Raw genomic sequence first — 25,052 nt, 5'->3', positions numbered from 1 at the left:
TCCTCCATCACCTGCAGGTGTCTAATCACAGGAATCTCACCACCACGACACCTGCGTGGCTCCCAGCAGATATTTTATCCGGTGCCTGGATTTTTATTCCTACAATGCTCCCAGCCTGTGATAGTTTTTGCTATTTTAGTTGGTGGCCTTACCCCTCCCTCCCTCAGCACAGAGCGAACCTGCAGCCACAACAAGCAGAGAGGACCGTGACACAGAGGGAAGTGTTTGGTGCACGCAGCCAGCGCTCACCCCCTTCCAGGGTGGCTTTTGTCACCTATTTGCTTGCCTGATCTCCCACAGGCTGTCAGTTTGCAACAGGCTGCTGGGACAGGCAGAGGCTGATTTTCAAGCCCCAGCCCCTGCACATACTCCCCTTGCAGGAGGCCAAACCACGTGGAGGCAAAGAGTTGGGACAGGCTGTGGAGCAGGGTCGTGAGGGAGAGCTGGGGACCAGCACCAGCCTGCTGCCGCTTCAGCAGCGAGGCATAGCCGGACTCTGCCATCATACATCCCATAATGGTTTGTGCGAGCAGCGACAGATGTAGGGCAGAGGAGGTGGCCTGCAACCCCTCCTCTCCCCAAGCTGATCCTGTGCTGTGGGATGTCGGGGTATGGCAGCTGAGCTGGGCTTAGCTGCCTCCTGGGGCTCAGCATCGATGTGGCAGCACGGGCAGAAATTATCAGGGTTAGGAGTTTGTCTTTTGGCAGGTGCCAGAAGAACCGGAGTGACTTAGGAAAGTGATGACCAGGTCCTTTTTTATCCCTGTTTCTTCAATGTGAAAATGAAGTTTTAGAATTTGGAAATGTGAATTTTGATTTCTAGAAATACATACAAAATTGGAGGCAGAGGAAACGCTAACTAAAAAAAACGAATCTGTTTTATTAACTTGCTTGTTGTTTAGGCAGAGATGACACTGTGCCCGTGGTTCAAAACCACACATTTCCAATAGCAAATGGCTCACGGCCGTCAGTGTGCTGCCCATATTCTCACTAGCAACAGACAGCACAGCTGAGGAAAATCCTTTCCAGTAACGACCAGCTCAGCTGTGCTCTGGTGAGAATGTGGTTGGCTCAAAATCCGTACCCGAAGTAGGGCCTTTAATTCACCATCCCATGTTCTCCGGAGCTCAGCAGACCCGACTCACTTGCTTTGTAGATCTCCCGTCACCCTGAACACCTCCAGAGCGGAATGAAGCCCAGGTCACCGTGACCCTCCTCCTCCCTTTCCCCGGGGCGTTCCGAGGCTGCACGGCATCACTCCAGCCCCTTCCCCCGAGTCTCAAACCCCGGGGCTCCTCCCGGTTCACTCACCGGAGCCACCTGAACCCCGGTTTACCGGCCGTGCCATCTAGCGGGGTTTCTCCGTCCCTGCGGCTGCCTCCGCTTTAATCCCGCGGCCCCGGCGCCCTGCGGAGGGCGTAGCGGGGGTACGCAGGGGCGGGGGGGAGTGTTGTGAGCCCCGGGGAAGCCGCGCAGGGAGGGAGATCGCACCGACCGGGGGGTGTGTGTGCCTGTGTACGGAGGGGGTGTGCACCGAGCGAGGGGAGTGTGCACTTCGGGGGGTGGGGGGACACGGAGGGGGTGCGCACACGGGGCGGGGGGGGCTGTGCACGGACGGCGGGGTGCGTGTGCGTGCTGGTGGGGTCTGTGCACGGAAGAGGTGTGCACCGGGGTTGCGGGTGTGCACCGGCGAGGGGCGGGTGTGCGCACCCGTCCGCGTGTGTGCGCGCATTCACCGCGGCGGGCTGTGCGTGTACACCCGGAGGGCCACGTTCCGGGGCGGGCGGCTGCACAGGGCCGGTGCCCGGGGCGGGGGGGGGGCGGCACCGCCGGCAGCGTCTGTGGCGGGGCGGGCGCGGCGGAGCGCCGCCTCCCCGGGCAGCGGGGCGGGCCGCCCGCTCGGGCCTTGCTTGCTGAGGCCTGGCCGCGCCGGGAGAAGCGAGGATGGAGGCGGCGTGCGGCGGGGGAGCGGCGGCGGGTGGCGGCATCGCCCTGCACGACTTCAGCGGGCGGCTGGGCGAGCAGCGGGTGCACTTCCACGCCATGCGGCTGCGGGACTCGCTCTTCCTCTGGGTGGGGGCCGCACCCGCCCTCGCCAGCCTGGCTGTCGCCATGTGCAGCCCCCGGGTGAGTGTCCCCGTCGCCTCTCCCGGGCCGGCGGGAGACCCGGGGCGGGGGGGTTGCGGGGCCCCGCCAGCCGCCTGCCCGCCCGCAACCCCCCCGCGCCGGGTCTCCCGCTCCGCGCTGCCGGGGACTAAGCCCTGCCTTGTGCTCCGCTTGCAGGACACCATCCCGGTGGCCGCCTCGCTCCTGGGGGATCCCTCCGACACCGCCTCCGCCTGCCTGGCCCAGCGCTTGGGTAGGTGCGGGCGCGGCGGACGGACGCTGCCGACGGCGCGGGGTGGGAGGAGCCGGGCTGGGGGGCTGCCTTCCGCGGGGGCGGTGAAAACACGCGGGTCGGGCCCGGGCAGAGCCGTTCCTGATGGCCGTGGAGGCACCAGCCCCGGTGTGCGTGGGCGCAGAGGGATGCGGTGCTCGCTGCCCCGGCCGAGCAGCAGCCGGTGCCCTCGATGCTGGGCAGACCCTCCTGGCCGTGCTGGTTCACGGCAGTCTCCATTACGAATCACATTTTTTAGCTGTGTACAAGCCTGCCTAACCTCAGCTAGGGGGGTCTCTGCCTCAAGGCACGTTGAGCATCATCAAAACGATATTGTTTACTATCCTGACCCTGGCTTTGAGTGTGAAGAAGCACACGCTTGTGCCGAGCAGGCGGGATTTCCAGTGACCTCCTCTTTATAAAGCTGTAATGCTTCTGTGCTGTGGGGTGGGATGGCCGTCATGCCAGGCACGTGGGTTTTGCCTGAAGATGAAGTCAACCCTTATCACATCTTGCACGTTTTAGCCCCCAAATGCTGAGAAGTTCTGGCCTGGAAAGTCCTGGATCATCTCAGAGATGCCAGCGTTTGATCTGACTGTCCCTGCAGCTCGTAACAGGCACCTCTCGGGATGTCTCCATTTTCAGCACGTGTAAGAGTGTCCTGCTATGCAGTGCAATGCTGACATAACGAGATTTCTGAATCTGAATGCTAACTTTCAAACTCCAGTATCTCTCAAAAAATACTTGGCCTGATCCATCCTAGCACCCTTGCATCTGACACCTGCATGATGCTGGTTACTCATCATCACTTACCAGAAACTGATGCAGGTCCAGCTGGTACCAACTGCTGAGGTACTTGTTACTGGGTTTTAAATGCAAGATGCTGTGCTGCTCAATCTCATCTTACTTCTATTGTTCCCGTTGGAAAGGCCACATAATTCTTCTTAATTATCTGTGTGCTGATCTTTGTTATGGGCAACATGTCCTGAGTTTGTATTGTCAGGGTGTTTCACGAATCTACACCTACTTCTTCTCCATGGCCACTAATGCATACAAAAAAAAAAGGATTGCTCACAAGACTGATCTTTGAAAAACAATGCTAGCGTCCTTTCTCCATCCTGCTAATTTATCTTCTAATAACCACTGTTGTAGTCTCCCGTGGTGGCAGCTCTGTCTCTACATACTGGGTTCAATCATTTCCACTTTAAGTAATAATTCTACAGGGTACTGTATAACATGATTTCTTTATGAATAATTAGTGCATTATCCTTAAGAAGTCAGTTAGTAAAAATGTAGTCATGGAGGGTTTACTTTAGATAAAGTGTAACAGTTTATTCCACTTTCCATTTGTTCTCGTCATTACTCATTTCTTTTGCATCTTCCTCTAAGCTTCTGTGTGGTGTTGGAGTCCAGCTAACAGCTCTAAATTGTCTTGGTGATTCCCACCCTCTCCTGCCTTTTTTTTTTTTTTAAGCACATGCGCTGTCTTCACTCTTAAGGATTTATTACAGATTTCATAGCTAGAGTTGGTAAGAACTTGCCGTTTCTTACATTAGTACTTTCAGCATTCTAGGACATAAGTTGGCTGAGTCACCTGATTTTTCTCCCATTAAGTGGTCGAAGTTTTGCTGCCTTTTTTTTTTTTTTAAGGTCCTTTTCTCATTTGTATTGCTCATTTCACATACTTTGTTACTGGGAACTGATAGTGTTGCTTGGTACTGGGATATCAGTTACTCTTTATCCTCATAGCATAATACACCTTCCTATTTTCTTTTTGTTCGTGTGTCTTTCATTATTTCATCTTAAGTTTTCCATGCCAGCTGCAGCCCAGCTAGGCTTTTGGTCGATGTTCCTCTGTATCTGTGCCATCTAACCTCTGGGTTGCAGATTTTCTTGCTAGTCAGTCCCTTTTATAATTCTTTATAGATACTATTCTTAGTCGTGCTATCCTGCTTAAGGTATACTGTATTGAGGAAGGCCTGTAGACCTTCTTCACCTTTGGTTAGAAGGAGAAAGTCAATAATACACTTTGGCTTTGCATAATTATGTGCTTTCTCTTCACCTGATCATAACTGACTTTTGAGAACAGGAATAAATCTTCTTTCTAAAATCCTACACTTTAGTAGTTAGGCTTGCTTTTGTCAATCCAGCAATTTAAGTCAGCTCATGGTCACTTAGCCCAAAATTGTTTATTTTCCTGAAGCCAGTGGATCTGCAAGATCATCACTAAGCATCTCTGTGTCTTCTTTGTTTCACAAAGTGCTCGGTAAGGAAATCTGTGTTCTGCCTTGACTAGAAACAAACACCAAGCTTTGCTGTTATTGGTGTTTAGTTTTCCTCTGGGAAATTAAATCCTTGTTACTCCCACAAATTCTGTAATAACAGAGATGCTATACACAGCCAAGCCTGGCTTGTAGCTGTACTTCCAAGGCAGCCTTTTTAACCATCCTGCCATGGGGTGGTCTCTTGCCCCCATACCCCCCACCATGCTGTCACCATTTTTTCCATGCTGTTTCCATTTTGGTCTTCGCAGGCACTAACTTAAGTAGCATACAATGCCATTTGAACATAAGTATTTTTATTTCTTCTACTTCCCAGGTGCATTCCATCACCTGCCTTTTGTTCCTGCAATGTCAGTTTCCCTGCCCTGGAGCTGGAGTTTCAGCACTCCCAGGCATCTGTGTACACATTCTCCTGTTGTTTTCGTTATAGCCTGGTAGGGATCCTAGCCAGACAGCTGTATTTGGTGTACTGGCTCTAACTTCTTCCTTATTTAAGGGTGTTTTTTTTTTTTTTTTTCCTTGTCCATTGCTAAAGACACATTTGCCACATTCCTATTCCTTTTTAGCTATTTCTCTCTATACCTGTTGGTATCAGGTGAAGGGAGTGCTTCCCACCACCCTGCCTGATTGCTCAAGCATGAGATGTGTCTCACTAGTCAAGAAACCCAAATCCTAAAAGATTGTTTCCTTTAGGTTAGTGGAGTCCAATTCATGAGAAAGTCTCATCCATTAGTGCCTGCCTTACCTGCGTATCCTGAAACCACAGCACTTTCGGGCGCAGTGACTGCTGAATAACGCCATGTCTTCATCTTCCCTCTGTAGGGACTGGTAGACTCTCAGTGAAGATTGCTCAACCTCTTCTTTGAGTCTTTCCCAGCTGGGCAGAGTTTTCCCTCCTCTCTCCACTTTTCCAGCACAAATGGTCTACAAACTTAGGCCTAACACCTGTTCTGTCCTTTCTTCTGCTCCCACTAAGCTCCTCTTCAAGCTAAGATTTGGGCCTTGGCCCTATCCATGGGATCGTAGGAGCGGGTCTATGCTGCTGTAGTGCCTCTTGGCACTCAGCACGTCCTGGACGAAGGGCTGCCAGGGAAGCTTTTCCTCCACTTCAGGGGGCCAGTGCAGCAGGGTTTAGCAGCCAGGCTGTGTGGGAGGCAGCCCCGCTGAAGGGTTTTTAGGTAAGCCCTGTCTTTTGTGGTTTTCTGCTTCAGTCTAAAGTTGCAAATGGTCTTCCATGGAGGCATAAGACCTTCCCTCTTCTGTCCTTCCCGCTAGAGCTCATGTGTCCAGTTGAATCCGCAGGGAAGCGGGGACAGAAAAGGTCTCGCTGCCCCTTAGAGCTGGGCACGGCGCTGGGAGCAGAGTTCCCCTGCGCAGGCAGCCCTGAGGGATTCACCGTATTCCCGGGAACCGGAGCTGCATCCCAGAGACTCCGTCGGGTCTTATGCAAACGTAATTAAGAAGTTGAATTTTGACACTGTGGTGTACGATGTAGCTTCATTAGGTAGGATAATGGTATTAATTAGTTCAGAATTAGCATTCCATTCATTTAGGGCATGATGGTGAAGCACTAGTGCTTACAAAATGTGATGCTTTATACCACAAAATCTGGTGCCAAGCAACGTGGTGCATTATATCAGCATTTTGTAGTGTCAAGTCTTAAAAGGCGAATGAGTCCTTGCATTTCAGAAGCAGCTCTACTTGCTAAGCCAGGAAGCTGGTAACCTGTTAGAATAGAAAATGTTAATAAATTGATTTGCATAATGAAAATGCCTCAAAAGTGCTGTTTAAGTACATTTTGTATTCATATATAGGTTTCCTGTAGTTAAATTTTCCCCTTTAAAAAGGATTGAGATATTAGGAGTTCTGATGTATTTATTTTCAATTTTTAAAATTTAGATGATATTTTTGAATATTCAGCAGAACAATCTGATTTCTCCCTGGGATTGTCAGCTCCCAGCTTATTCCCTGCCAGGAATATCTTGTGACCCAAATACCATTTCTTATCTTCTCTTTTCCACAACTCAATTTAAATTTAGTGTCTATTTTTCTTCTATGGTGTTTACATTCTTCACGCTGCTTTAGCGGTGTATAAAGAGGGTTATGAATTTACTATATTACTATGGTAAAAATCTAAGTAGGATTCCATTTTATTTACAAAACACTTCTTGGTGTTATCTGTTCTACTCTAATTAAGTCCTCCTGCCCCAGTGGACATAGTGGGTTTTGGGGTTTTTTTTTTTGGTCATTGTTAATCAGCTCTATCATGGAAGGCAGCTCTTAATTTTATAGCACCTCTCTCTATGTATTTGCCATTACAGTAGCCTGGAACTTGGGCTTGGCTTCATCATGTTCAGCCTAGGCTCTTCAGCCTCCTGGAGTATTCAGGGACACAGTACAAATAAAGGTTAAAGGAAACAAAAATTATTGACAGCAGGCTTAGTCAAGAGTGGTGCACACTTTTGGGGGTCTTTTTAGGGGTTCATAATAAAACAGAACTTTGTTAATTGGGGTCTAATCATTCTTGTGTTCTTTCCCTCTGTAAGTGTTTTTCACAGCATAGACTTACCAACTCATACACTAGGTTTCAGTGTAAAGGGTCCAGTCTATGATTTCACTTAAACTGTACTATATTTAAGAAACATCCAAAATCCACTAGAAGCACTGTGGGGCTTTCCAGTGACTAATGGCTGTTTGCATCAGCCCAAAAACTTGTTGATAGTCACCAGGCTTATATTGCCCATTTCAATGACGTGCATAGTTTTTGCCCAACGTGCCAACGCTCAGGTACTTCTGTGATTCCTTTGTAACTGGGTCCAGCCTGGCAGGAGCAGAGAATGTTGTATTAAAAATCTGCATGATATGGCTTTTTAAAAGGCTTGCTTGAATACCATCATCACTTTTATATAAGAGCAAACTACAGCTGAATACTCTGTTTTGTGTTCTAGCCAGCAAGACCAAAAAACAGGTATTTGTCAGCTACAATCTTCAAAACACAGACAGCAATTTCACCTTACTCATAGAAAACAGGATCAAAGAAGAAATGATGGCTTTTCCAGAGAAGTTCTGACTTGGCATCATTGTAAAATAACCTGAAGTTTTTGTTTTAGAAAAACTGATTGCAATTTTCGCACTGACATTAAGTTAGTATATTTGTTTTGTATTGTTTTGATTGAATTTACAGTTGTTATTAAATATAGCTGGACCTAAATACAGTTGGGCCTGGATACTTTTTTTTTCCAAATTTGCTACCCTGTTAAGTAGAGGATAGGTGAGTAGAGCAGAAATACGTGGCAATGTGAGAACGTCATCGTAAAAGCGCGTGCAGTGTCTGGCCTGCATGCAGTATGGGGATCTGCTGGGAAATCAGTTCCAAATTCTACCTGTACAATTAATCTACAATGTAGTAGTATTGAACATAGTATTGCAGCTTTTAGTGTTCAAATAAAAAAATAAAAAAAATCCAAACCATGTTTTTAGGATTGAGAAACTGTAACATAAAATGAGTTACCTTGCTGCATCTTCTTAGCTGCCGTTGGTTGTAGTACTAGTGCTAAACCCTGGATTTGCTTCCATCTCTTGGTCAACGAGAACACTAGAAGGGTTTCACAAAGAGTTTTCGGTACCTCCCTGAGGGCTATGTAGAAGGAAAAAGCACAGCTTGAATTTTGGAGCAATAGCTAAATCTGTCAGGCTGCTAGAAGAGCATCATGTGTGTAAATTGAGCATACTCATTAGAAAAATCAGAGCAGTCACTACTACCACCATCACCACTGCAAAGCATCCTGCTACTACATCTCTGGACTTGCTTTTATGTAGGATGGATATCCTTTCAGAGGCAGATCCAAGGGCTATTTTGTTCAGCAAGAAGGGCAGCTAGAAGTTAACTATACAAAAAAACCCAAAGCAACCACAGAGCCAACGGTGCGGTGATGGTTTGCAGCTGTCGATGCGTGCTGTGCTACAGCCCACCACCTATTATTCACAGCCATTCGGAGGAACACCGAGCATAGCAATCTGATGAGCAACTCCAGGTTATTTCTTTTGCATTGCAAGTTGAACCCTTACTCAGCCATAAGCTTCTGATACAGACTAAAAAAAATACTCGTGCTGCTGCTAGACAACTGTCCTAACAACCTACCGAAAACTGATGAACTTACCTTGCTGTGGCGGCACAATCAGCAATTAAAAACTGTAACCGAGAGGTTGCTGATGGAGAAGGCATAACCCCTGAGATGAGTCTCTTGTCCAAAGCGGTTTGAACACCCAGTGGCTTCGACGTTGCAGGTTTGATGTGGGCACAGAGGGCCCTTCCTTACCTGGTGGGAACAGCTGCTGGTCCTTGGCCGCAATTCAGAATAGCAAAAAGCAACTGTTGGAGGGTATTTTCTTTTTAATTTACACCACCCAGGAAACTGAGTCAACTGTTCTTCTGTGACTGAATGTAAAAGGTAATGAGTTGCAAATCAATGTGCTGATTTAATTAGTCTGATTTAAAATTGTCTCATTCTGTTTGTGGAGGAGGGTAGGGCTGTTTGCTGAGGTGTCACATTAGCTGCTGCCGGGTTGTTTCAGAAGTCACTGCGAGGGAGCCAGACCAAGGAGTGCAAACTGATGGGACAACGTCATTTTATTCTGTACATTTACATACAAAGTCCTTTTCGGTAGGTACAACAGATGTAACATCATGCAGACATTTAGCTTGTAAGACTGTTTTCAGTACTTGATTTAAGCTTGTGCTATGAGGAAGCACCACCAGACTACTCATGATCAAAACGTACAGTAACACGATTCTTTAAAACTTCATCAGAAACTGAAATGGGGAGGGAGGTCTCACCCACTAGACATAACACACCATACTCCTTTCCCGAAACATTTTACACAATACATTTAAAATGAGGTTTGCAATTTTATTTTTCTTTAAAAAAAAAAAGTTACAGCCGAGGAGATCATCCCCCCACTTAATAGTGTTGTCTTATGTGCCAGCTACAGGCGCAACTTGACTTGACATTCACAGAGTTCAGTTAATGGCACTTCTGCTTCCAATTTGGTGACCTTTAGTGTTTGGCTCCAGGATGTAGCAACAGTTAAAATACTTCCATTAGGAAAAAAAAAGCCCAGTTAACGAAACTGAAAAGTAAATCTCAGACTCCTTTCTGAGCTGCCACAAAACACTTGCAAACAGGTGACTGTCACTACCTGTTTGCAGTGTGTCTGGCAACAAAATCAGTACCGAAGCCTTAAAAGGGGAAAAAAACCCCCAAGATCAAGCATAATGTCACTTTCACATTTTTGTTTAAACTTAGAAAGATGGAAGAAAGCCCTTAAATGGTAAACTCAAAGAAAAATCCACTGATGGGCTTAGAGGTTACCAAAGGTTCACAGAAAAAGGCCAAAATGGACAGGACAGCTTTGACTGCTTCCCCTGCTGTGGTGGCCACTAAGGGCCGCCTGAGAAAAGCCTTTCCTGATGATGGCTGCAGAGGGGACGCGGCCGAGGAGCCGATGGTACAGCAGACCGAGAGCCCTGTCCTGCCACGGGACTGGGCAGAGGACAGTAAGCATCTCCGCCTTCTGTTCCTGCCCTGCTCCATCATCTGGTACCCGACTCCTCCACCCCAGATAGATATGCTTAGCAAAAGCTTTGCAACTCTGTGAGCGTGTGTGGAAAAAAATAATAATCACAGCAGTGTTCATCTTTTCAGGAAAAGGAGCAAAACTGGAGTTGCCAAGGTAGGAAATTAGTTTGTGTTTTATTGTCGCGACAGAGGCAGAGGTCCAGACCAACCTGAGATGTTGGGGCTCCCCACCTTGCAGAAGACCAGTACCGACTGCCAGGTTTCAGGCAAAAAGGGTCCACAAAAAGCAGGAAATCAAGTCAATTTTATAAGAATTAAAAAAAATTGCTGCATGTTCCTGTCACCTAGTTTGTTTATTATATAAATGTTGATATGTTTAAACAACCGTTCTTCCCTGGGCCCATCTGTCATCAGAGAGCAACCACCAGAATAGGAAACAATAAAGCGCTGTGGACAGCAGTGGTGAGCACACCAGCGCCGCTGGCAGTGCTAGAAGCAGCCGGTTTGACAGGCCTACAAGATGGTCTACAAGAGCCGTACCGTAGCTTGGGCACACATGCACAGAGACCACGAACGAAGGAGCCGCTGGCTCCACGGCACAATGGATGGCAGGGCGCTGCTCCCCGCTCGCCCCTGCTCCTCTGCTTTCAGGCCCTTTCCCATTAAGACTTGATTTGCTTCTTCAATTTTTTTTTGTTGTGAACCCACTTTTTTTTTCCCCACCCTGAATGTGTGTGGCTTGCAAGAAGAATCTCGTATCGAAGGCAAAAGTTATTGCACAAATTTAGCACGTCAATACTGCATGAAGGGGAAGGCCTGGGTTTTTTCCTTAGGTGAACACAGACTGCAGAAGTCTCAGCACAGAACAAAAAGAGAAGCAGCCGCGCTCAAGCTCGACGATAAAACTTGAGCGTAAGGAAGATCGGGCTCTCGCTGTCACAGCAAGTCTAGCAAAGGTGAAAAAACACCAGTAGTGTAACTTTGGGCAAAACTACCATCAACTGGTCCAGTGTCTCTTACCAGGCTCAAGAAGAACCCGAATGTCCACATCCTCTGTACAAAAATTAGCAGCTTTAGGACAACATTGTTACTCTGAACACAACAATCTCTGTCGCTTCTGCAGGTCTACCTGTCCCCTCGCGCTCGTCAGCGTCTGAGGCTGCGCTGCTTACTGCATCTCCTGCCGGGGAGCACATATCTCCGATTTACTGGGGCCTGTAAGAGGACATCGGCAGCCTAATGGAGGATGGAAATTGTTAGGTACAGTAGTTAATCGACAATATATACAGCAAAGGAGGAAGGGGGAGGGAAGGCAGAGGGGGAAAGTGCAAATGAGCGCTTTCCATGTGTACAAACGCAAGATGTACATCAAACAAAGTGGCAATCATATGGACACTCAATACAACACCGACATCCTGCTGCTCTGTTTGTTTGAACGTCTGCACTACCGAGCAATCACAAATGGATGGCCTGAGTGAAAAAGGAGAAGAGGGAGGGAGAGCAGGGAGCTTAACTACAATGCAAGAAAGCTGCTTGTTTACCAAGTCCTTGCATTGAACTAGATCCTCACGATATTCACACAGTGAGAACCAAAAGCTGATGGCCAAAGGAAACCATTTTTTGGGGCTGGAGGAGAGAAGTCAAGTGGCCACTATCAAAGTGCCATCTGCACAGTAGGAGTCAAACTGGATGTTCTCTTTGCTTAGCCTAGAGTAGGACTGATCCAATTTAAGTAAACTTTTTTTTCCCCCCCCGAATGAAAATCCTACAAGAGCATTTGGGGAAGGGGGGAAATCTGGGTGAGTTCTCTGTATATTCTTGGGTCAAAACCAGAAAACATGTCTAAAAGCCCCAAGACAGCCAACAGCAGACCGTAAAGTCATTATTCACAGGCTATCAATTCATTTCTCTCCAATAGTCACTTAAGCATTTTGTCCACTTAAATTGAAAACAAAAGCCCTGGTTCTAAAAACAGGTAAGGCAATGCCAGGACACTCATTTCCCAGGAGCGGGTATCCCAGCTGCGCTGCCTTTTGGAATAAAAGTACAGATCGTAGCCCATGCTCCTCACTTTTTGTCCCTTCTGGTCTATGCTCTTCTGGAGCAGTCAATCAGAGATTCTGGGCCTCTCGGCAAAACTATTTTTTGCATCATTGGTCAAATCATTCACATCATCTACATTACTATTAAAGACCAGCGGGAACCTTCTAAAATAGATTAATGGACTCTTAAAATGCAGAAGGCTGATTCTCATTGAAAAATCAGCTTGTTTGGGGAGGATTTTCTTCACTGCATTTGGTGAAAAAAAAAAGTAGTAATTTAGAAAGTAACTTTTAAGTGCATGTGGGCTATAAAAACAAACATAAGCTGCCTAAAATGCAGTCAGAGTCACAACAGGTTTTGCTTTTTTTTTTCTTCTTTTTTTTTTTGGTGTATACAAACACAGCAGGCAACCTGGGTGCTTGGACTTTCTAGACAGGCAGAATGTTGCACAAGTCTAAATTTCAGTCAATTCAACTTTGCAGTGGATCCCTCTTTCCTTTAAACACAAAAACAAAACAGAAAACACCCCACCCCCCCATGGTTTCTTTCTTGGAATGGCTGCACCTCTTATAATAAGATGGCTTCATTTTTGTGATCTATGAAAGGAAAAGGAAATAAAGTGCTTCTTGAGAATAAATCAAAATAAATATACATATTTAATGGCAGGAAAAAAAGAGTTCTGAAGAGCTACCTCCAGTCAGGTCTTTTCTCAGGTGAGTCTTTTCCCCCATAACTTTTTCAAGAGCAATCTGCACAACAGTTGAAGATGCCAAAAGTTGCTTTAGCAGCAGAGTTGAATTCCCCCAAGTCTGTGTCTGCTCCATCACTGGTTTGTAAAATCTGTGCAAAACACCTTTGCCCCAAGTGTTGCTCCTCCTGCACAACAGCATCAAATAAAATACAAAAGAAAGAGAAGGAAAAAAAAAACCTCAACCAAAAAAAAAAAGAAGGGAAAAGAAAAATCCACCCGGTTACATCGACTTCATCCCGTTGGCAGTGGTGTTCTCTGAGATCCCGTCGCTCACAGCTGCCGAGTCGTGGAGGCCGGAGTAATCCTTGAGTTCAGAGTTTGTCAGGAGCAGGGGCTGCTCCCCCTTCTTGTGCGGCAGGAGGGGCTGCCGGGTGTAATGTTCCCCATCGGGGATGTTCTCGGGCAGGTTCTGGTTCTTGCTCTCCGGCAGCAGCAGGATGCAGATGATGCAGATGAGCGTACAGCAGGCGAAGATGACGTGGTGGAGGAAGTAGCCTTTCTGGTTGTGGAGCTCCATGATGGGGGCGGTCAGGCGGCCAAAGCCCGCGCTGGCCAGGACCAGCCCCAGCCCACCTCCCCTGCAAACACAGCAGAGGTGAGAGCCCGGCCCCACAGCCCGCTCCTGCCAGCACAGCCCCGTCGGTACTGGGGTGGGGAGCCCACAGCCCTGACGGGTCCCCCAGACTACCCCCCTGTCTGGCATGCACCTGGGCATCCGAAATCCCTAAGGCAAACCTGGTTTGCTCACGGCTTTCATAGTGTACAACTACCCTGCTAGGGAGTTGCTTTGCTGTTGTAGATCATTACTATTTGCCTCTGTGTGGAGAAATAACTATACTCACTTAAGTATCTTTTCACGCCCATATACCTGCCCCCACGTAAGGAGAAGAGAAGCACTATCATGTGAGTATGTAGACAGTCCTCTAAAGTACTCCCACGTCCAAGTATTCCCATATTCCCCACAGGAAAACCAGATTTTGCTTAGCATGTGAGCCTGCTCCAGCTTACCCAAGACATACCAAGGAGCAATAGGTGCAGAAGTCAATTTTGACTGCCTCTAAAGTATCCGGCATCAATCAGCAGTGGGGGCAGGAGATTAGACTTTACAGGCATATAGCAAACACTGAGTGCTGAAATATTATCTCCATAAAAGTGTTGTGGCTGGAACCTTTCAACACACTGACATTGTAATAAAATGCATCATTTTCAGAAAAAAAAAAGATAAAATATCTAATGGTCAGAATAAGAGAACAAGAGTTTGGGATTAATTTCTGAGACCTCCTCTTAACCCACTGTACAAGTTGAGGTAGGTCCCTCACTCCACTCTCTCTTGCTCTTCTTGTGTATTCTTGTATCACAGAAAGGGGTTACGAAAAGGTTAACATTGGTGAAATGCTTAAATTGTGAATAGGTAACTTTATAAAATATTCCTTATGGCACAAATCCTTATTTATTAAATGCAATGTGCTTGTATATTGAGATCATACATGCATGAAGACAAAAAAAAATAGTGAAAACACATTAAAGCTTAAAAAAAAAAAAGTGTGAAAATAACCTCATGTCCCTCCAGTCACAAGCATGGAAGTGGCTTGTGCAAGCCAAATTCAGGGTTCTATGCAAGCAACCTCTCTTGCAATTCCTCGTCTTGCTCATGACTGTCTCTCCAGGTCCCGGCGCAGGCGTGCCGGGCACACCTCCGTCCACGAGCGCACACCCACCTTGTTTTGAGGCACATCTGGGGCTCCCGGGGCCTGTCCCCGCTGGGTGACCCCGCACGGAAGCGGCACCCCAGGCGTTTCTCTGGGGCAGACCATTCCCTCCTCCTGCCACGGCACGGCCGAGGTCTCCGGCCAGCAGAGCGTCACCCTCAAGTGACTCATTTTAGCAACAACTCCGAGAGCGGCAGCTTGTCCTTGATTTTCCAAAGACCCTGCTGCCTGCAGAGGGAGGTCTCCCCATGAGCTTGATCACTGGCACCCTGCTCCCCGTTCCCCCACCGAGCACACCCTGGCAGCACGCCTCCTGGGGCTCCTCTGGGAGATACCATCTATTCCCAAACCCTCTGGTGATCAGACGGGCTCAGGTGCTCCAGTTCTTGGCCCAAAAGCAGAGATGTCATTATTAATAATAACCGGACCTTACAGAAAACAACTGCAAAAGGCAAAGGAACTGCTTTACATCAACTACTTGGGGAAAAAAGTTTCCTTGACTATTGAACATACTAGAAATCACAGCACTATAAACCTACAAATGCCAAATTCACTCAGCCAACTACCATGTTAAAGCTAATCTTCACCCAACTCTTTCCCAAATCCACTGCTGCTCACTTGACAGCTAAAGTGCAGCAAGCACAGGTTTCAAAAAAACGCTCTCGGGACACTGACTGGATCAAAAATTCATGTGTGTAGCCCCTAATGCTCCAGCTCAGCAGAGCATCTTTCACAGACCACAGTGATTTCCCCCAGTACTGCAAAAGCCCTTATTAAAAACTTGCCAGCTTTCCGATGGCAATTTAGAAACTCAGCTGAATGCGGCCATTGTGCGACTGGCCTCCCTGCAACTTCATTAATACACTCACATGAGTAACGGACACAACCAGCCCCGAACGCATGGCAAATCGCTCTCCAAGTTGGCCCCGGAGCAACAAAAGCCCGCCTCATTTACATCAGTGGTCGCCACGGCTAAATTGTATCTCACCCACCGAGAAGGACCTGAGGTGAGTTTTAAAAGCCGCAGTAGAAGGACATCAAGCAAGCTGGAAGGAAACAGGAAAAGGCAACAACAAAGACGGCTCTGTCATTACGGGTCAAGCAGCTTCAGATTTGGAGGGGAAAAAAAAGTTTTTCCCATATGATGTCAGTAATTAAAGCAGGCGTTACTTTCTCCAGCGCCATCATAACCTGTCAGAAGAAGGCTTGAAAATACATTTTGGTACACATCCTAGAAGATTTTAATGTTTGACTATACTGCAAATATGAAAATGGGGAAAAAAAAAGGCAAACTGAAAATACTGTCAGTAATTTTTTGCTGTTCACGTGCACATCAGGAAAATGGGTACAGGGCAAGAGAGGCAGCACCCTCATAATTCATTTTTGCAGGCACTGTGGGGCAGCATGTGGAAATCAAAGATGTCCAGGGCGTTTCGGGACACCGCTTCTCTTCAGTACAGGCTTTCCCATGGCAGGGGACTGGCATCAAACACGCTCTGAGGTGCAGATCAGAGCCGAGGGAGGGAGTGCAAGGGCTGCTGGCACCGACGGCAAACCCCAGCTTCTTCCCTTGCACCTCCGCCTGGCAGTGGCTGCTGCTGGGGGGTTTCCAGCAGTACGGCCCCACGCGTGATCAGAGCTGCTTCCGCAGCCCCTGCTCGCCCAGCAGCAGTGAGGCAGCATCAGGACCGTAAGCATGAGGCTTATAGTCCTGATGCGGGCAAGTCGCAAAGGAATCTTGGTCCAAAATTTTGTCCTCAGAAAGGGCCTCCCTGATCACAGGGGAGAATTTTCTTGCTTGCTACTGCAGTGTTTTTTCAGAGAACAGCAAAACCTCCTTGCTGATATTCTTTGCTCGAACTGGGCTAAACCTAAGAAGGGGGTCATGCCCTTCTCAGCGCTGCTCAGGAGAACAAAGAAAGGTTAATCCTGTCTGCCAGTGGCCATTTGTCTGTCTTGAGCAAATGGGTTGATACGCGGCATGGCTCAGAGTACAGAAGAGCCAGAGAGCTACTCAGGTTGGAGGAGACTGGGAGAGCACCCACTCCAGCATCTTGCACAAAGTGGGGCCAACACTGAATTCAGATCAGGTTTTTTAGGGCTTTGTCCAGTCAGCTCAGCCACTTCTTGAAGTCAGTCCCTGAAAACCTCCATGGTTTCTCCCTGACCTTCCTGTACGTAAGCGACCCTGTTGTGTGCTGAGTTCCGGGCCAGAGCTTCAGTAACACACCAGGACACCCTTGGCCTCATGGGGCAAGGCACCACCTTTGAAAAGCCAGGTCTGGTTCAGGTCCCAGTAAACTGTACTGTAACCTACTGGAAATTTGGCTTGAGACTGCTAGCGATGGGTAAAGCTCCTAATTTGGCCATCACTGCCCGCTCTTCATTTCTTTGGCTGGGTGAGGGCAAAAGCAGGACAGAGAGAGAGAAACCCAGATCACTTTTCCACTTGTTAGCAACCAAGCATGCAGAGGACAGGGAGAGGACACACTGCAGTTTCCTCAGCCTGTTCCTATTTAGTAGCTGTGCAACCTGCAGTGGTGTTCCCATCAAGATTATTAGAGATGGACTATCGGTGCCTCTCAGTGCTTAAATTCAGTGTTTGGATGGAGCTCTGCACTGAAACCCTTGGTACAAGGAATGGGAGCTCCTGGTGAAGCCCTCCTACCTGGCACCAGGAGACCAGGCTGCAGTGCAAGGGTACGAAGGACCCCTCTGTGCTGCATGACAGCGTGGAACCTTTATGTCTCTGGAGCTGGTAGCACCTCTTGGTGATGAAGATGGCTATTTTCCTCCTACACTGCTGTAACCATTCATCTCAGCACTGCAGCAGTAAAGCCAGATGGGTGCTACAGGTTGGCCATCACGTCACTGATACCCTGATAATGGCAGTGCTGCTTTCCCCCCTCAGGGATGGGGGATTACAGGTAAAGGATTTGATCAGGGAAACCCCAGAGACAGCCCCAGTGCTCTCTCTGCCTCTCTTTTCCCTAAGGTTCCTCGAGATTCAACCTAAAGCATATTAAGATGATCTGAAACACTAAAGGACATCCGAGGCAGTATTTTAGCAAACAGGTTATGAGGGAGCAGCCAGATCCCACCGAAAAGCAAGACACAAGGCAGCTTAACTACACTGTGCTTGAGAGATGTTTATGCACCATTGTGAGCGCCGCCTTCTAATTACAGCCCTGAGCAGATCTTATAAAGAGCTTTACGGTGGTAGGACTGCACAGCGCTGCAGAGTGTCATCATCCCTATTAATGAACGGGGACCCTCAGGCCTATCTACCTATTGTCACCTGCCTGGTGTCACCCAGCAGCGTCAGAGGAAGCAGAAGTTCATCTCCCAGACAAGATTTTGTCCCCCTCCCTGTAGCAACGTAAGTGATTTAAGGAAAAAACTTGCTAAGTTCACACCGCGTACCTGACCCTACTTGGCAGATTCTCTTCCGGTTGACGTGGCCAATCCCTTATCTACGTGTCTTTCAAACAGAGACAAGGAGAAAATGAAAGAGGCGTAAAACCACCAAACTGACTGACGCACACATAAGTAAATAGCTGTTAGTGTTTTGGGCTGCTGTAGAATCTCCTCACCACTCACACTGCCTTTCCCTGTGGAAATAACGTTATCTGTAAAACACATTCACAAAGTCAGATAGCTTGGAAGAAAAGGGCATGGATCAAGGAGACTCTGGCTACTCAGCTGACAGCTTTGCAATAATACTTTTGCAAAGTTATTGAAAAGGCATATAAAGAAAGAAAGAAAAGAAAAAAAAAGAAAAAAAGAGTATCCTATTCCCTCTCCCCTCTCTTTCTCCCTCCCACCCATCTGACCTACATTCCTGGGAAATTGAATGGAGTCAGGGTGGACTCCTGAATCGCTGTGGCACTGCTGAAAGCATAATGCAGAACACACAAGCACAGCCTTTGTGCTGTGAAAGATAACAGTGAATACATAAACCGGTACAAAAACCTGACTGTACAAAGATATTTTATGGGAAGCTCTCCAGCAAAGATCATCTGCCTGATTTCTACTATTGCCCAGGATGAAAGCGCTCCTCTTTAGAAAAAAATTGAGCCTCTGCTAAGAGATCTGTGTGCAAAGAGAAAGGTGACTTTATCTGCAATAAAGGCAGACCACTCACACTGGTGCTGCTGTTGGGAGAGGCAGGACTGCAGACTCTGAAGAGCACCTATATGCACCAAAAGCATTTCACACCGCATGTTGCAACGCCTCCTTGCCACCAGAGCACCCCTATAGCTGCCCCGATTAACCTGCCCTACAGAGGCAGGGATTGCTTGCACCTATGACCTCCTCTGCATGCTCCTGGAATTTCTCTTTTAATATCAAGCTGTAGACTCACATGGCCACTGGTCGTACAAATCCAGCAGAGTAAGCGAAGCAATAACACGGTTCAACCGCATGATCTGGTTCAGCTAAGTAGTTAAAACCGTACTGCACTGCAAACACGCAATTCCTATGATGTCTGGCCTGCTGATAATCACCACGATGGGACACAAGGTGGAGCCATCGGAAACAAAGCCTCTCTGTCTACAAGACAGTCATTTACTCAAGCAGACTGACTGCAGCGACATTAAATTAAAGAGTGGGCCAAAAATTGCTTCAAGGTCTCTGATTAGGGGGGATTTCCCCTCCCATACAATGTGTTAAGTTACACAGCCAGTTATCAACTAAATGAGGATAATTTTGCCCCCATCCCTTGAAGAGGGGGGCTCCAGTGTCTCACCTGATTACTGTCGGTGTGATTTCAGCACAGAAGAACACGCTGAGGCTTCCAACGGCATGCGAAGAAAACATACCCACGATGGAAAAAGCAGTAGAGAATTTGTCTTTGACACTGTCACTCATACCTGCCAAGACAAGTGTGTTCATAAAAAGTGAGAATGAGGCCAAACTTCCAAGGAAGAAAACAGGTTTATGTTACTCATTCTCCCTAGACGAGAATTTGAGTCATTTTTGTAACACTAACTTAAACCTGGTATTTATAAAATCCATTCCCTAAGCACTCGAGACACAAACATACGTGAAAAAAAACATAATGTCATGCCAAAAATGGCAGCGATCTCTGAATTATTTATGCCCAGCCACCACAAAAAGGTAAAACACAAGAAAAAACACATCTTTGGGCAGTCTTTTAGGCACCAGCCACTTCCCTCCCACGTTTGACAGACAAGCAGAGCCAGGCAGCGTTCATCAAGTTGCCAAACACCTGCTTGGTGGCTTAGGCACTGGAGAGGCTTGCAGGACAAGAGGTGAAAGAATAAAAGTGCTCCCATCTCCATGCTAAGGCCCTGCACGTGACCAGTCTGCAAACTCTGTCATAACACCCAGCTTGACAGCCTTTGCCTGACAACTCTGTGCGAGAAAAGCCAATGCCAAGGACGGTGAAGCACTCCCCTGTTACCGTGTCCGGCAAGGCTGTTTGCTCAATCATTTCATGGCTGGATGGCAGCAAAGTTGATGAGAGCGAACAGCGTCTATCAAGCACAGGGAGAAACCCCAGTAAATCTAAACAAAGCTAAAGGAAACCGTCTCCTGGCCACAATGACGATATATCCCTCGCTTGATCCCTGCTCACCACCTTTTGCAGGCAGGGGCTGGATGTCTGATCCAGGGTTGTACAAGCCCACATGGTCTGTCCTGGCCAGTGAGGAGGCCACGTTGTTCGCAGAGACTATTGCGCCATACGAGGGGAACACATCGTGCCTGACGGGAGTGCTGGGAAAGGACTGGAGCTCTGCAGCCAACACCCCCCACCTTCCTCCAGCCAAGTCCCAAGATCTGCCCCAAGAAAGGGCCGCCCGTAAGCGTGCAGTCCCAAGCAGGTGCACTCTCTGGGCTGGATCCAATGAAAAGTAACACCTGCTTTTGTTCTTATTGAATATATCAGCTCTCAGGAGAACAAAAGGTATTCATGAGTTCTTAAGTTACGACTTCCGAAACGTGCTACAGCCCGCTCAGGGCTAAGCCCTTTCTGCAATGGACCCCACGTCTGTGGGACAGGGCAAATACTGCTGGCAGACAGGGACATGAGCATGGCACTTTGCAAACTAAGGGTCTCTGGGTCTCCAGGCACCTTTCGTATACTGGGTGAGGCTGCAGCACTGACCCTGCAGGGAGTCACGACTGCTCAGCAGAACAGACCTGGGAAAAGCCAGGCAAGGACAGGTCCGTTAAATCAAATACAGAAGGGCAGGTTTTGTTCTCCTGCAGCCTGCCACTGCATTGCTATTGCAGACCTTCAGGCTGGGATAAGGTGTCTGGGGAAGTATTTTCTAAGGTGTCTAAGTCCCCCTTATCAGAAGGGACTGTGGCATCTCAGATCTTTCTGGAAAAGACCGAACTGGGAATGTTGCTTCTGAGAAGGAGACTTTCTGAGAAAGCATTGCCCTATATCTAAAAATAAACCTTAGGGGACCTCTGCACCCTCTCTTGACATGCAGAGGTAAGCCAGACTATGCGGAGGGGATGCTACACTGAGAGCCTGCATATAAATGAACAGGCCTGCCTACAAGCAAGGTCCCAAGGCACTGCGTAGAAGTGGGCTTTCCCCCTGCACCCCTCTGCAGCAGCAGCTCTGCTCTGGGTGCTTTGGCCCCGGCCTTTCGTATCCACCCGCTCCCCAGGCAGCACTTCTGCTGTGATGCAGACCCATCTGTAAACCATACCTGAGTCTGGAAGTTGACTGTATTTTCCAATCACTGGATCCAACACCACAGAAGTTACATAAAAATAGGAGAGAAAAGGAGAGAAAACAAGAACATAATTTTGTTACATATGCAATTTATAAAAAAAACCCACCCAAACAAAAAAAACAAACCAAAGGTAAATCCCACATACACCCCTCAGCCCACCATACACTTCTCCTTTCCTATGCCATAACTGGCACATCTTCTCACAGCGACCATACAGGACATGCCATTTCCAGGCCCCTTTCAGCTGGAGGAGAGCATGCTAATGAGACAGTGATAACAAACGCAGTGGTAAACCATTTTTAAGAGCCCCAGAATTACCACAGGGATTAACACAAAGGCTTCTGTTGTTAACGAAGGGGGAGAAGAGAAACTGCCCTCCTGTTGCAGCCCTGAGGGAATGGCCAACGGAGCTTTAGTTAGAGAACACTGGTGGGAGACCTCTTCCTTGCCAAAACCCTGAGCTGGTGGCCCACGTATCACGCTAGCCACCAGCTGCCATGTGTCCTAACCGCAAAGGAGTGCATGGCAGTACTGGGCAGCAAGGGGAAGGGCAGCGTCATGAGCTGGGCACAGCTCCACTGGTTATCTCCCATCAGGCTCCCACGACATCTCAGGTGATGGCCTGGGGTCCAGAGGAAGGGCTGGACACGGTGAGCCTCAAAGTCTGCTGTGGGCTTGCTGCTGATGGAGGATATCCATATCCCTCTCTCACCCTCCTTCTCAAATTCTGGTTTCATTTGCTAATTACACCCAAATTATGGTAAGCTAAGACATGCAAGAGGCTGTAACAGATTTCATAATCAGCAGGGTCACTGCTTCTCTCCAAACACTGTCTAGCTCTTCTGAAGAAGAAGGGGGTTATGGGTCTAGAGTGGGGGAAGACAAGCTGCTCCAAAGTTCAAGGCTGCCTTTCCCTCCTCTTCCCACAAAGAAAGGGGTGAGAGCAGAGCGGGGAAGGCTGACAGGCACACAGCATTGAGAAGTCTAGGTGCCAACACAGCAGCAAGCACCTAGAGCCCAGGGCTGCTCTTAGTTTTAGCAACTTCACTCACAAAACCACCTAAATCCATTATGGAAAAGATTGTGATTCCTACAGGGTGTTCCTCCCCACCTCCCTCACCCCTTTTTTGTCATTGAAAAACTGCAACCAGATTTTCATGGCTCTGGAGCAGACTTTCATGGTTCTGGCATATTTTCTTTCCACTAAGCAATTGCATGTTTATTACCTCAACAGCCTCAACAAACATCTAATGTCCTTAAAAAAAAATTAGACAAACCTAGTGTAGAGAGACTCTGATGGACACCACCACGAGAACGTGGAGTTCTGGGAGACTGCACACACAGAACGTGCATCTGCATGTGAATGCTCACTTCTGTCTACGGGCTGGGGATGAGATGGGGCCATGGGGCTTCTCTCACTCTCAGCTGGGAGGGCTGGACATGGTAAACGTGTGCTCAAAGAGAATGTAAACTTCTGTGCCAAGCTGGGAGCAAACACACACGATTTTGGAGTTTCCTCCATGTCATGAAAGAGGTTCCCTGTTTCCCTCCTACACTCCCACAAATAGCATGCTCACTAAAGGTTAACTTAGTAAACGCTTTTGGGAAACACGATCTGTAAATATGGACAACTCTTGCTGGCTCAGGGCTGTCTTCAGCATGCGGGAATGTGAAATCTTTCCATCCTCAATGCAAAAAACTCTTTCTCATTAAAGCCCTTAATTATTTCTAAACTTAGAAATGAAAACCAGCAACAAACAGTGTTCTGGTGTTTGTCTCATGGCCCGTTTGTCCAAGGCATGTCTCAACCCTCTTCCCCTTTCCTTGGGGTGATGTTTCATGGGACAGGGGTCTAATGATTGGCAACACTGAGAGTGGTAAAGCACATCCCATCTTCCCTCTGTTTCAACACCTCTCTGATCCATCACATTCAACTTTGTCCATCAACAGAAAATTAAGACAAGAAAATAAAATAAAAGAAGGAAAGGGAATATTTCTGTAGCAGTTTTAATAGCTGAAGCAGCTCAAAAGGGCCAGAGAAAGGTCACCACCTGCAAAGGAGGAGCGGTTACACTCTTGCTTTTGGCAAAAACAACCTATTTGAAAAGCTGTGTCACCTCACGAAATCATGTGTATACATTCACATGGACTATACATACACAGTAGGGTCTCTCAGCTGCATATTTCCATGCTACCTGTGTATTACTCACATGTAGCAAGATGCTCGGAGAAGGCAGAGGACATACACCTATTCCTTTAACTTCTCCTTGTTTAGAGGCTATTCAAGATGCAGACTCAAGTGGGAAAGTTTTCCCTTCCCAACACAGCTCTTTCCCCAGAGGGTATTTCACTGAAATAAAATTAAAAGTGTTTTTTGGTTTTGTTTGTTTTTAAGTGACAGCCCTAGAAGCAGCCCCAGTGCTCAACGAGCTTCACCACAGGGACTCATCCAGAACACATCCTTTTGCTAATGAACCTAAGACAACAAATGTTTGGGGAATCCTTCAAATGAATTCAGCTTCTTAAACTAAGCAGGTGTACGGCACGTCAAATCTGAGAAAGGCAAAGGAAATGCTAATAGTTCCTGGTCCCTTATTTGCATGTCAAACTTGTGTGGTCCTGAAAAGCTCTTGTCTCCAACTTACAGTTGAGAAGGCCCAGCTGCAGAAGCGATGCCAGAGCAGTAAGGATCATGAAAAGCAGGAGTCCTCCTCTCCTCCCCAGAAACCCGACCACCGGGCACATGGCCAGGCAGGATGCCAGCGCAATCCCAGCCATGGTGTAGTAGTCCGCATAGAAGTTGTGGGTAATCGCCATCTTCGCTTCGTGCCCCATCATGCTTTTCGCAAAACAGTGGTGTATGCCGTAACCAGTCAGCCTAGGGGAAACAGGAGAGGGTAAGGGGAGATCATTGCTGAGAAGGCAGCCACACACTGCAATGTAATTCAATGTAGGAATACGTTAATGCAGGAACAATTTATTCTGCTGTAGGAATACCTGGTCAAAAAGACTCAACTCAGACTTCCAGGTGCTACTGTAAAAATAAGCAATGATTAAAAGAAACCAAAGAAAAAACTCTATTCAACCAGATATTTGCAATCTACGGGCATCATTTGTTGCTCAAGATTAGGGTACAAGAAACTTTATTAGGACTCCTACTGCATGACTGTTTTTTCCAATGTATTTCAGAACTCCTCTGTCTCAAGAAGGACATCTCTCTGTTCCCAGTGCATCTGCTGATGGCCGCAGAGCCAGCGCTGCTGCGATGGAGCGCTTGGACAGCAAAACACCGTGCAATACAGATGTGTCTTCCAGGAAGACCCACCCGCCCTTGGCATTTGGTTGTACTAAAGATTGCATCTCACTTCTCAAGTTAGCCTGTTACAACTGAAAACCTCTTAGAAATGAGTATTTGAAGTCACACATTGCACTGCAATGATTATTACAATTATCAAACAATAAGCCCTACTTGAATCTACCCATTTACACCACCCTCCATAGCAATACATCTCCTCTTCTTTTAAAAACTTCTTCGTGATGCCAGTGATTAACATCTTGCCACTCCATTTCACTCCTCTTTCTCCTGTCTTCCCCT

At 47.6% G+C, this 25,052-nt stretch overlaps 2 protein-coding genes across 4 annotated transcripts in view; one reads left to right on the top strand and one right to left on the bottom strand.

Annotated features, from left to right (window-relative positions):
• The first annotated feature begins 1,889 nt into the window (after positions 1-1,889).
• PSMG4 (proteasome assembly chaperone 4) lies at positions 1,890-7,874 on the top strand. Its single transcript, XM_068396797.1, has 3 exons — positions 1,890-2,127; positions 2,284-2,359; positions 7,608-7,874. Exons 1-3 carry the CDS (start codon positions 1,945-1,947, stop codon positions 7,727-7,729), a joined length of 381 nt encoding a protein of 126 aa, XP_068252898.1. The 5' UTR covers positions 1,890-1,944; the 3' UTR covers positions 7,730-7,874.
• Positions 7,875-9,271: 1,397 nt separating this feature from the next.
• SLC22A23 (solute carrier family 22 member 23) overlaps positions 9,272-25,052 on the bottom strand; it is a 126,298-nt gene continuing 110,517 nt past the window's right edge. For 2 of the 3 annotated variants that reach the window (XM_068396520.1, XM_068396521.1), the window contains 4 exons: positions 24,103-24,335; positions 21,431-21,463; positions 19,489-19,612; positions 9,272-13,610 (listed from right to left, as the gene is read on the bottom strand). In XM_068396520.1, the coding sequence (XP_068252621.1) occupies positions 13,253-13,610; positions 19,489-19,612; positions 21,431-21,463; positions 24,103-24,335 (748 nt within the window). In that variant the 3' untranslated portion in view covers positions 9,272-13,252. The remainder of the gene's footprint in view (positions 13,611-19,488; positions 19,613-21,430; positions 21,464-24,102; positions 24,336-25,052) is intronic. The other variant, XR_011047832.1, reaches the window with a different exon arrangement.

Source organism: Nyctibius grandis, chromosome 3, assembly GCF_013368605.1.
Source record: "Nyctibius grandis isolate bNycGra1 chromosome 3, bNycGra1.pri, whole genome shotgun sequence".
Classification (NCBI taxonomy): domain Eukaryota; kingdom Metazoa; phylum Chordata; class Aves; order Nyctibiiformes; family Nyctibiidae; genus Nyctibius; species Nyctibius grandis.
The sequence above is the reverse complement of the archived record's forward strand: the minus strand, read 5'-3'. Positions and strand labels throughout refer to the sequence as shown.

Bases quoted from the DNA above. Each gene is read 5' to 3' on its own strand.
- PSMG4 (XM_068396797.1), top strand. From the start codon at position 1,945: ATGGAGGCGGCGTGCGGCGGGGGAGCGGCGGCGGGTGGCGGCATCGCC. The intron at 2,128-2,283 runs GTGAGTGTCCCC...CTCCGCTTGCAG, and splicing joins TCGCCATGTGCAGCCCCCGG to GACACCATCCCGGTGGCCGC. The intron at 2,360-7,607 runs GTAGGTGCGGGC...TTTGTGTTCTAG, and splicing joins CTGCCTGGCCCAGCGCTTGG to CCAGCAAGACCAAAAAACAG.